The 12,576-nt window shown below is 33.2% G+C and overlaps 1 protein-coding gene across 1 annotated transcript; it reads right to left on the bottom strand.

Annotated features, from left to right (window-relative positions):
• Positions 1-86: 86 nt before the first annotated feature.
• LOC142525334 (uncharacterized) lies at positions 87-3,767 on the bottom strand. Its single transcript, XM_075629609.1, has 7 exons — positions 3,365-3,767; positions 2,270-2,887; positions 1,647-1,837; positions 1,148-1,371; positions 839-1,038; positions 451-576; positions 87-369 (listed from the first exon to the last, which is right to left on the bottom strand). The coding sequence occupies exons 1-7, from the start codon at positions 3,518-3,520 to the stop codon at positions 271-273; spliced, it is 1,614 nt and encodes a 537-aa protein (XP_075485724.1). The 5' UTR covers positions 3,521-3,767; the 3' UTR covers positions 87-270.
• Positions 3,768-12,576: the final 8,809 nt, after the last annotated feature.

Raw genomic sequence — 12,576 nt, 5'->3', positions numbered from 1 at the left:
GAAGCAACATTCGGATGAGTTCAAAAGCAACTCTAATATTCGGTATTTTGATTATTCTTAATTGGAAGACCGTACAACTGCAAACATTCTATGATCTATATATCAGCACAACAAATATGCCAATGATTTATTGAATTTCTTATCAAACGAGTACTTGTAATTTTATTAACACAACATAGCGCCACATTGTGTCCCAATTTATGATTCACGCAAGTTTACACAATGTTGGATGATTATTTTTCGCAACACTATCTGGGTCGAGAAATATATTCATCGTTTTTCCCTCCTGGCTGCGTTAGGATTCGACATAATGTCCATCATCAGCTTCTCCGGTGAATCTTCCCAATTAGCAAATGTTTTCAGGTCCACCTGCAAGAATTTCGATAAAAGCAAATGTCACCAATCTCGCACGTTGTTAATTCAGATTATCGACCTCTCTAATGTGGTTACCTTCCGTCTTTGCTCTGTAAAGAGATTTTCTCTCTTCTTATACGAGTCTTGAATTTCTCTGGCTGTTGCGCCCCCTAATCCCCATACCTCTACTTCAAAAACTGCAGCTTCAACCGGCAAAAAACCCTGAGCACTCACAAAAATAAGCAACCACACAAAACAACAGGACAATCATTACCACCAAAGTAAATTATATAAACATTCATAGCACAAGAACACGGAGAGGCTGCAAGCAGGGATGGACTCAAGGGGCAAAAGGCGACTGCGTTTTCTTAGCTGAGCCCAACTCTGATTACAGAGTTACATGAATCCTTCATCACAAATAAAGCACGACCATTCTTTTTCGAAAATTGTTAAAACAATTGAAATCCCTGATAATTAACTATACCTGATTTGGAAATAGAGCACCGTGTCGGTAAGTTTTATCAACGGCATGGTGACGTATAGTAACTCTAGCAAAATCCTCATCCATAAATATTCTTTCATTTCCCATAGAACCGCCAAATGCAATTCCCACTGGTTTTGGATGAGCATCATACAGTCTACCAGCCGGATGCAAATGGCTATACACCAAGTTTTTCTCCGTTCCTGTCAAAATAGTGATCAATAGACTTGTCTTATTCTGATCAACCTAAAGAATCTAAATATCAAGGCATCTAATAGTATCATCAAACTAATTAACGTTCTCTGGACTCACCGGAAGATGTTAATGAATGAAAGATGGGACTTAAAGTGTACAAACTTCCGGAATTTCCATAAAATAATTCCTTGTTTTCAAAACCCTGATGAGTAAGTGCACCGATGATCCATCTCCTAGCGCTGCTTGCATCCTCACAAGCAGAAATCAGCACTAGTAATGGACCATTGTAACCGTCAACATTTGACCAAAACCGGTTCAGCCCTTTTCCATGAAGAGATGATCTGCAAGTTGTTTACAAAAGACACCCATATTAAAATGTCTTGTGAACTCTGGATAACCGGCTTAAAAAATGCAATGGTAATATTACAAGTCAAAACATAAGAGGGGATTCACATAAGAAACCAGTGTTCAGATGATAAAATATCTTTTTCTGTTAAAAACTAGATTTAATAATAAATTCAAGGATATGATACAGACTTCAACACACAAAAAAAAAATTCTATACAAGAGGTACCGAGGGAAGGTAATGCAAGAACAAAAATGATAGTGGACAAACCTATATATGAGGTTTTCATTCTTCTCATCAGGATCGTCACTGGGGAAGCAAGCTTTTGATATTTCTTCGTATATAGGACTTCTCACAGTAAGTGAGATTGCCCAAGCCCTTCCAGAAGTTAAAAGGCTAGTATCAGAACTTGTTGATGACGGGTTATCATGTGCGGAAGAGCAAGATGACTCTGATTTGTTCTACGATTGGTAGATTGCAACAAATTTTTTGTCAAAAATCAAATCCCATGTGCACGTAAAACTAGAGAAAAATGATACAATGAAGATGACATGATAAAAATTATATCCTCATGATGATTCTAAAGTGCACAAATCCAGAACAAGAAAGGAACCACCAATACCTATTTATTTGGGGAACCAATTGAGGGGTGACAGGGGATGGTCGCCCTCTTGAGTGAAAAAACAGTAAAAATATTTTACATGTAGTTTTTCTAAACTTATGGATCTGCCATTCTGCCTCCAAGTATAACAAATATACAAGAAAATTTCAATTTGATATAATTAGTTGTAGGTAGGGCAATTAGGGAAAATAAAACTAGATTATATAATAATGTTTCTTGGAGACACCGAGTACGTAATGTAAGGTGTCTGTATTTTAGCCAAGGGGACTACCTCACAGGTGACAAGGTAGCAAAGTCTTGAATGGACGAACTGTGCTAGGCAATCTGCTAGATTTGGTACAGTCTTCAAAGCCCACGAATGAATTTTCGTAGCCATAAGCTGAATATCCAAGTTTGAAACATCGGAAGTCCAAAAATCCAACTCATGATCACTTTCCACACATGAATCAATAGCTGATAATAATAAGTGAGAAATATCAGGAAGACTGCATTTCCCTTTACTCTTCCCCATATTCAACTTCAATGACCTAGAATCCCATGAGAGTATCCAACAAATCATAAGAAGCCTTAGCACCTCACGAGGCGATAATGATCCCCCAATCTTACAATCATCATCATACTGCTCAAATTGCAAATTCATGGGAAGTCCAGCCTCGGAACATGTCTTGGAAAAAACTCGTAATAAATTGTTGAAATATGTTGAAGCCACTGCTCTTCCACAACATTTTGTGTAACCTCTCAAGAAGTCGATCCAATTCACTCCATTTTCACCAGTAGGAAAAAACGAGTCAACTATCGTCGTGCCCAGATGACTGAAGATAATGGATAACTCCTTAGATGCTACCGTATAGTCAGATTCGAAGTTATCCAGACTCAACTCAAAACATTTCTGAAATAAATTGGATAACACCTCAGTGAACCAAATTGCATAAATTAGATAAATTTATGAAGGTCAATGAACAAACCAGTATTCCTCGGACAAAGTATGAAAGTTGCAAACATTCAGCATACAGTGATCTTTTTACTATCCTAACTCATACACTTAATCAGTAGAATTATCTTTCTCCATAATATCTGATTATTAGATAATAAAAAAACCATCTTAATATAAACGCAAAGTATTCACTCTCTATCTAAAAAACAAGAAAAAAGAACTGAACTTTTTATTCCAGAAACACAAATCTTCCTATACAAAGTTTAATCAGTTTGCTAAATGGAAATTACTGACATCCATTATGAATGCCAGCAAACAAAAGGGTCCACCAATTAACGAGATATAACTCTTAATTTTGCGGGGATATAGTGGAAATACCTAGAAACATAAAGAACTTTCCAAGAATAAAAATCTGATCTTTGAAATAATCACCTTCAGAGAGTGAACGGGAACTGATTTATTCTGAGGATCAGAAAGAAGAGAGAACGCCTTTTGCAGAGATGGGAGGGCTCCAGTTGACGCAGCAAGTGATTGTACTTCACGCAACTCCGGCGATTCCTCTTGCTTACTCGATGACGATTGGCCCATTATTGGTTTCTAATTGTTGCAACAAGTGTGGAAACTGCTTGAAGATCCAACCCAATATTGAAATCCTTTTACCGCGAAGATAATCTTGAATTGACAAGAACTTTTGACATGGGGCATGAATTTTATCACATCTCAGCCGTCAATTTCACATATTTAGGACACGGGGTTCGCAAAGATTAAAGCTGATTCGGGCATTGTCACCATGATCTTCTTTTGGTTTGTTCTTTCCTTTTTCTGGATCGAACGAGCCAGATCTAAGCCTCCACAGCGGGGCCCATTTCAGTGATAATCCGCGTACACGTATACGATGAATAAACAATATGCACGGATGATGAATATATAAAATTATCCGAAATATGAAATTTGATGATATGTTGCATATCAATTTAGTTGTTTAATTATATATACTAGTACACCGACGTACGTATTGCGTGCTTGTATAATATTTTTTATAATTCATTTGATTTATATTTAAATGATGATCAAAATATAATTATAAAAAAATAATGAGGTACTATACTGTAATTTTGATATATAAATTAAAAATAAATTGAAAAATAAAAGATTAAAAAAAATGACCTCAATAAGAATTGAACCTATAACCTAAATCCCAATAAACTAATAACTCTCGCTGAATTACATATAACTTGCATTGAAATTTTAACATTTTACTAATATATATTATTATTAAAACAGACCATAACACCAAAGTTAGTTACTCTAAGTGTCTCAAACTTAATAAAATATTAAACTAACATCACTAAATAATTAAAATCAAGAAAATAATATATTGAAAATAAACTAAATATCAAACAAAGTATTGCTTGGCTCTATCGTGGTCTTAGTCTAAAGAAATTTATTTCATAAATTCAAAACATAAATGAAAAGTTAGATTTAATTTCATAGAATAAAACAAAATAATGAAAGAAAAAGAGGAACACTCAGTTTTTATGTTTGTTGAGGAATTCCTCCTGGTTCTGCACTTCCCTCTTCTCTTCCTTCATCTGCTTTTGTCTCATCCCTTCTTTTCTATCTCCTCTCTACTCTACCTCTCTATTATGTCCTTCTCCTTGCGTCTCTGCCTTCTTCTCTCTATGTTCTTCTCTTTGCCTTCCCCCCTTTTGCGCTGTTTTTTTCTCTTTTTTGTGTCTACCTCTGCATCTCTTTTTATCTACACTTCATGAGCCTAATCCTCTAACTCCTTGAAACTTATGTCAAGTTCAAAAATTGTAGATAAGATTGTAAGATTTTATTTATCAAGATCTGTACAGATTTATTCTAAAATTTCAATATTCTCAAGATAATAAAATATGAAAATATTTTATTTCCTTTTCCTTCATTTCTATTTTTTTTTTTTTGAAATTCCGTAATATCATCTACGAAGCTCTTCTAGCTAATCAAGCGTGACTTATCATCCATTGTCCTTTGTGATATACTATAAAAAGGATTGTGTTGGAGAGTTGGGGATGGTAGTTCGATTTCAATCTTCTCAGATCCCTGGATCCCTACGCTCCCAGCTTTTAAATGTCGGCAGACTCCAATGTCGGATAGCAACATGAAAGTGCAGAGATGAAGGTGTATGGAATGATTTTCTCCCAGTATGAGGCAGAAACAATTCTGGATATTCCGTTGAACAGTTGGGGAGGAGATGATATCAGGTTCTGGAAGGGAAGTGATAACGGACAGTATTCGGTAAAGTCAGGTAATCATATGGAACGGAACAGTTTAGCTCCTCCGACCTCTCAATCTTCTCAGCCTATACAGTACTGGTGGCGGATGATTTGGAAACTCAATGTAACTCCAAAAGATCGTACTTTCTTATGGCGAGTATCTCGGGATCTTACACCAACGGCTGCCAAATTACTTTCGAAACATGTTCCAAGTTCCAACTAATGGCATTTGTTCATTGTGCTGTGCAGGCTACAATATACTACAACTAGTCGTTGCCTAATTTTCTGTCAACATGTTAAACATATTTGGAAGAGTTCTATCTTCTGGAGTTGCTTGAAATTTATTAAAGGGACATCATTTGTGCATGGTGGTCTTGCATTGTTGAAGGGGTGCATGTACGAATGAGGAGATGTCGCTTTTCTCTGCGATGGCTTGGGCGGTTTGGTTTGAGACTCATGACAACTCTTTTCCCAAGATAATTATCAATATTGATTAGGTTTTCTCATTTCTGGAGGTCTCTCATGGAATTTTTGGGCAACTTCACACGGCTTTCATCAGACAAAATGTGGAAACCTCAGTTTAAATAGTCAACTACGATTAGATGTGGATGCCAAATCTATACCCTAACACTTAAGTGGGCTTAACCCGAATAGTTGACATTCTTTTGGGTCAGACCCAAAGACAGAACCTGATTGAATTCACGTGGGCACACATGTCAACACATGATTAGGGCCACTCCAAAATGTGAAGGTGACACCACACACCGAGCGTGCAAAAACCCACGTATTTGTTCATGCAAAAAAAACACATCCATTCGCTAAAAAACAAATAGAAAACCCAAGAATTCATGGACCATTTTTGACTCATCGTGACAAGAATATCAGAAACGAGACAAAATCACATGAATGAATTATATATATGGTTTTATGACAAGTCAGCAACTGATTTTATAGAACAGATTTTTGATCTAAGTCGAAGCTAATCAATGCACATGTGGAAAAAGAATAACCGAAACTTCGACGATAGATATTTTTTCGATATAGCGTATCTTACATGATATTTGATATTCTACCTTTGCTATGCCATATGAATGTCTAATCTTTATTTGAAATATGATAGGTTATCTATATGTTTCTTTTCGAAATACAAATTTCGTGACACGAAATTATATTCTAGGTGTTTTTTTTGCAATCAATGCTCGTGTGTCCCATGTTTGAAATCATGTTTCTATTTAAAAACTATCATATATTTGCGCACTTTCTTTTTCTTGGTTGCACAATCTTGAAGCATGAATCATTTGCCAGAAATTCCCATTTCACAAATGCAATGATAACAATCAAATCTAGTAATTGTTTCAAGTCAAAATTACCTTTCACAGTCAGTAATTAGATTGGCGGTCCAGTTCATCAGATACGATCCAAGAACTCTCCCCTTGCCTTTAGTTTGATGATTAAAAAGTCAAAATTTTCAGTTACACGAGTCTAATCTGTCACCAAGTAAGTTAATTAGCATGTCTTAATCACGCCATTTAGTTATTATACTATTGTCAATCTAGCTTACATCTCGTTAATCAGCTTTCAATAATTAATTAGAAGTCCTAGCACCTAATTAGAGAAGATGCTTGGCTCGTATATGTGTGTGTGTATATATATATATATAGACTTGGGAAAATAATGGCATACTAGCTAGTTGGGACCAAGATTTCGACAACAATGAATTGGGTTTGTTTGTATCCAATAACACACAGAATTCATGGAATTTTTTTGGTGAAATGGCCAATAATTTCGAGGTACGAATGTAATAAATTCCTAGAAGGTACGATAAGAAGGAAAAGTGAGGCATAGGAATTGAGAAAGTGTCGATACATTTGTATGGTTCGGTTTGGTGTTAATTATCAAAGGCAAAGTCGAATCCGATGTAAAAACATGATGCTTTGGCGTAAAAGGGCAAATGGGTAGTGGACTAAAGCTGTATCGAACTTGTGGGTTGTAGGGTCCCTAAAACAATTATAACTATATTCCCTCTAAATCTTATCCCTCTTTTATGCTAATTAAACCCCTTCCGTATCCACAAAGCAAACATTCCAAGTTTCCATGCCCATTGCTAAGAAATTGTGGAGCTTCCCCTTTTCCTCATCCCAATATCCCCCACGATTCATTCTATGCATACTAAATATTAATCATAAAAACTCACGTTAGACCGTCCCACATATTATTTTTGTGAGACGACCCAACTCATGAAAATTAATATTTTTTTTGTCAACATATATGATATTTTTAGTGAAAATATTATTTATTATGTCAAAAATATTATTTTTCACTGCAATTATGGATCATGTCGACCCGTATCAGGTAAGAGATCTGCTCAATATATATGATAGATGTAATTTTATATTTAATTAGGTTTTTTTGTCCTCTCATTGGCATTGTTTTTCTTCATTGTGAACAGAGGCCGAATCCGTATATGCCTATTTTGGGTATCATTGTATATCATATGGGTTAACAACTATGTTTGGCTATGCTTGTGTTTCACTTTGATTAGTCATAATTGCAAATAAGAGGGAAAAAAGGTTAATAAAGACAAAGTTTGGAGCTTCCAAATTCCATGAAACATTGGGCAGTACACACAAATTGATTATCAAAATGTATAATTATGTGTGTGGGTTTTTTTTTTTTTTTTTTAAATATAAACTCATCTTCGTAAATTTAACGATACTCCACAAAGTTAATTTAATGAAACTTGTGACAGAAGCATCTCCGGAAATATTAATTTTATATATAGAGGAAATATATTTTGGCACTTGGGGTATATTATAAACAAAAACTTCAACTTAAAATGCTATGATCATATCATTCTAGCTAGCTGGATAGTGGAATTTTCTCTTTGACCTAACCACCGCAAAATTTCATAATTTCAGTCCCTTTTTTATTGGCAATTTTTTTTTATTTTTTAGGGACAATCAAATAAATCAGCTAGTGGCTTATGGTAGCCTTTATTTTTTTAAAAAAAATATATATGGTAATGGTATGCCTTTAAATATTGAGTATGTTTTCTGTGAGACGGATCAACCCTACCGATATTCACAATAAAAAGTAATACTCTTAGCATAAAAAATAATATTCTTAGCATGGATGACCCAAATAAAGATCCGTCTCACAAAATACGACCCGTGAGACCGTCTCACACAAATTTTTGCTTTAAATATTTCATTGATTTTGGAATGTTATCCACCCATTTGCGTAAGGAAACATTATATATGAATTAAAAAATGCCAATAAATTTTAAACGCAAATCATGTATATTTAATCAATGTGCGAGTTAAAATTAGAGAAAATAAAACCTGTATTTTTTTTCTAGTATTATTAGTCAATTCATATTCTTATGATACAAACTTACATATTTAAAAAAATTAATTATTTTCTATACGTTTGATGTTGTTGACGTGTTCAATGTTACATCAAAACTCTGCTGAAAAATGACTAAAATTGAAGAAAAAAAATGTGCATATTAATGAAATAAAATAGTAAATTGGTTGATATAATGACTGAAAATACAATTTAAGGAATAAAAAAGGTTTTTCTCCCTAAATTTTACCGAAAAACATGTGAAAAAGTTAGAGAATTGGAAATAGTGCGTATTTACATGAAATAGATAACTCAACTAACCCTAGTGCGAGACTGCGAGGAAAAAAATATGTATAATCAACATTCAACATTTTGAAGCTTTGCATTTATTTATACGAACAAGATTGAATAGGCTTAATTTCAATACATTAAATATATGTTAATAATCAACTACCTTTTCATCATAATAGTTATTAATTTCATCATTAATCATATTTATTTATTTAGTCCAAAATTTACGATTTCATTCAATCGTGCAACTATTTTACTTTAAATGGTGGTTTGTAAATTTTCTGGCACTTCCTTAATGTTGGAGTTTGTACGAATTAAGTATAATAAATTGAAATTAAAGCTTTTAAATGATTGGAAAGTAATTTAATTAATAAGCTTTGTTTCGAGTAAATTTAACCTAACCACAACCGTAAAAATTTTCATTTTCCACTTTTGCTTGTACCAATTGTAACAAGTACAGATATGGAGTGATGTTTATCGAGCAAGATTTTGATATTATGGAACAAAATAACTTGATAATTGACTGAAATTATATAATTTCAGTATCCTTTTATTTTATTAAATGCTGGTTAGTTTTGTGTATTGGTGATGTACATACCCTCGAACTAGGCGCCGGTGACGGTGTACTGTCAGCGTACAATTTAATATGAAGGCGACAGTGAATTCAACTTAAGTACTCATCTAAAATGGTTACACAGGTGAAAGCAAAACAACTATTTTTCCCTATTAAAGTGCATGATTGATGTTTTATATAGGTTGTATCAAGTTTTTTTTTTTTTTTTTATATTTGTATGTATGTAGCACGGGTGTAAACGAGTTTGATTGAGTTGAATATGATGAAAATTTGAATGTTCGAATTCGGCTAGAATTTGTTCTATTCGAATTCGAGATTGATTCTAAGCTCAAAAATTTGTTTGAATTTGGTTCGAATTAAAGCTCGAGTTCGAGCTCGACTCGAAAGATTCGAATATCTTCACGAAGCATTTGAATTATTTCTCGAAAATAAGAACTCGAAATACTCGAAATTTATTTATTTACTATATTATATTATATTACATTTATAAAATATTAAAACTTGTGAACGACTCGCGACTGTCGAAGAAAATAATTTGGACTCGAATTAGACTAAAAAAAGTTCAAACATATTTGAGTTTGGCTTGAAAACGAATCAAATATTTTTCGAGTCGGCTTAAAAAGCTATCGAACTGTCTCGGTTCATTTACACCTCTAATATGGACTTGGAGTGTTTTATGAATCATCCGGTAATGTCTTATAATTTTTGGGCTTTTGAACTAGCTTTTTGAGAGTGAAGTTAGATTCAAATATCGATCTTAGCTATTTTATTCATTCAGTTGCTTCTTTTTGTTGTTTGTAAAGCTATAAAATATAATTAGAGTCTTTCTCATCGCAACAAAATGAGTTTGAGTAGGTCTCCTGTGAGACGGCCTCACGAATCTTTATCTGTGAGACGAGTCAACTCTACTGATATTTATAATAGAAAGTAATAATCTTAGCATAAAAAGTAATATTTTTTCATGTATGACCTAAAAAAATATTCGTCTCACAAAATACGACCTGTAAGATCGTCTCACACAAGTTTTTGCCAATGATTTTTGCTTATGATTTTTTAAAAAACATAAATTTTGTTTCCAATGTTTAATAACCTTTGAAATTTTGTTAATTATAAAATGTGTGTAAAAATACGAGCACATAAACGATTTTTCTGTGCTACGTTTAGGGTGTTTATTTTGACAAAATTTTAATATTTTTAACTTTCATTAAAATATAAAGATGACTAACTACTCACGCAAAAAAAACTCACACACAACGAACATTCATGGATCCAATTCCGTTGATAGCATGCCCGGGGGACCCAATTAACGTTTCTTTGGTTATTTCAGTAATTAACAAAATAATTTCATTCAAACATAATTTTTTCTTATTGTTATTAGTTATTATTCCTGAAATGTTATTTTACCACTTGGAGTGTCTGCTGCGGTTGTTGGACTGCCGACAAATGGAAGAGATTAAAAAAAAAAAAGAAAAAAGTATGGTCTCTGTGCAGACACGTGTCGTGTGGGCCTACTTTGTGGTGGAAGCGACGAAGGGCAACTCCCCTGTTTAGAGGTCCCCACTCTATTAAATAAATAAGATGGGGCTCAAACCACCTTTGGGCCTCTCACCCATACATACGGCCATACCTCAACTGTAATTACGCTCTAATTTTGTACAATCTCACGCTGTTTAATGCAATTAAAATCTTCTTAACAGTCTAACTAACGTTAAAGTAATCAAACTTTAAATCCTAAAAAAATTTTAAATATAAAGTTAAATATTTGTATTGGTGGTGTCTTTTAAAGTATGGATATATGTTTTAACTTTTAAGTAATACTAAATTTTTATGATACTGAGGTAAAAATCGTCGGCTGACTCGAGGGGATGATCGATTTACTTATTCGAATCGACAATCCTAGTAAGAAATTAAGAAGATTTATTGAATATGATTTTAAATGATTACTGCAACAACAACAAAAAAAGGGTAAAAATCTGTTTTAAAATTGTATTTTTATTAACGACTGGGAGGTGGCCCCGCTCCATCAACAAAAACTCCACATTTTTTTTTTGTTAATTTTCAACTGCACTACCCATGCATATGAGATTCGAACCTGAGACTTAGATCTCGAGCCTTCATCCTTGGCAACATAATATCATCTCTCTAGCTTTGTTTTTGAGGTCCCGAGCTTTATTTACTTGTTCGAGGGAATTTTGTCTCACATACGTATGATACGGGTAAATTTTATTGAAATGAAATGCAAATAGAAGGTGTGCATTGGGGATTTTTTTGTAAAAAGCATCCTTTTGCCATTCGGAGTTAATTTGTTATTGTACTCTCTGTCGCGTACATTTGTTGGTCCATTAAAGTCACTGTTACATTTCTTTCAGTTTTCTACCATTGTGAATCATGCGCATGCTCGGAGCCGTGGTTCACAAGGCCTGAGGCCATATGTTAAAAAAAATACTTGTTGTGATAAATAACCGTAAAGCTCAGTTTGCAAATTAAAAATAACCACATAATAGATATAAGGAAAATATAATTTACGAGTTATATATTTATCTTTTTGCGATTTTTTTCTTCGTGCGCCACAACATCAACATTACTCTAACGTAATGCAGTGTCATATGAATAATTATATTGGAAAAAGATTGAAATTGCACAAAATTGTAAGATATGTTGCTAAAATTGAAATTTATCAATATAAAATATCCAAATACAAAATGATAAATATAATGAACCAATATTGTAAAAATATATGATTTATTTTAAATAATAAATATAATATTTTATTAAGAAAATAAAAATAAAGATATGTAAAATAGGTAAGTATCATAATTTTTTGTGTTTTATTTTTTGACATGTGTCCAACTACATAAATTTAAGAAAAGAGGTCAAATAATCGACAAGTAAAATATAAAAGTTTAACACACGAGTTGACACAAGATAAAATAATAAATATATTGGACAAATATTACCATTTTATGCGTACAAAATTTTTAAAAATTTAATTAATGAGCCGTGTAGTTTTATTATTTGGGCTCTACATAATTTCATTAAATCATCAATGAACACAATCATCATATTTTATCATGTTTTCAATGGGTCAATGTCCAATTATTTTTTTTAGATGTCCAATTCACATACTATTTAAGTGCAGACCTCAACAACATGAGATTTTTTTTTGGGCCCCTGTG

Source organism: Primulina tabacum, chromosome 14 (genome assembly GCF_025594145.1).
Source record: "Primulina tabacum isolate GXHZ01 chromosome 14, ASM2559414v2, whole genome shotgun sequence".
In the NCBI taxonomy this organism is placed as follows: domain Eukaryota; kingdom Viridiplantae; phylum Streptophyta; class Magnoliopsida; order Lamiales; family Gesneriaceae; genus Primulina; species Primulina tabacum.
Note: the sequence above shows the minus strand (reverse complement) of the source record. Positions and strands in the feature narration are given on the sequence as shown.

What these genes read in the sequence shown, in the direction of transcription:
- LOC142525334 (XM_075629609.1), bottom strand. Translation starts at nt 3,520, where the DNA reads ATGGGCCAATCGTCATCGAGTAAGCAAGAGGAATCGCCGGAGTTGCGT. An exon ending in GCTACCTTGTCACCTGTGAG is followed by an intron (nt 1,838 to 2,269) that starts GTAGTCCCCTTG and finishes TACCAATCGTAG; the next exon opens with AACAAATCAGAGTCATCTTG. An exon ending in AATGAAAACCTCATATATAG is followed by an intron (nt 1,372 to 1,646) that starts GTTTGTCCACTA and finishes AACAACTTGCAG; the next exon opens with ATCATCTCTTCATGGAAAAG.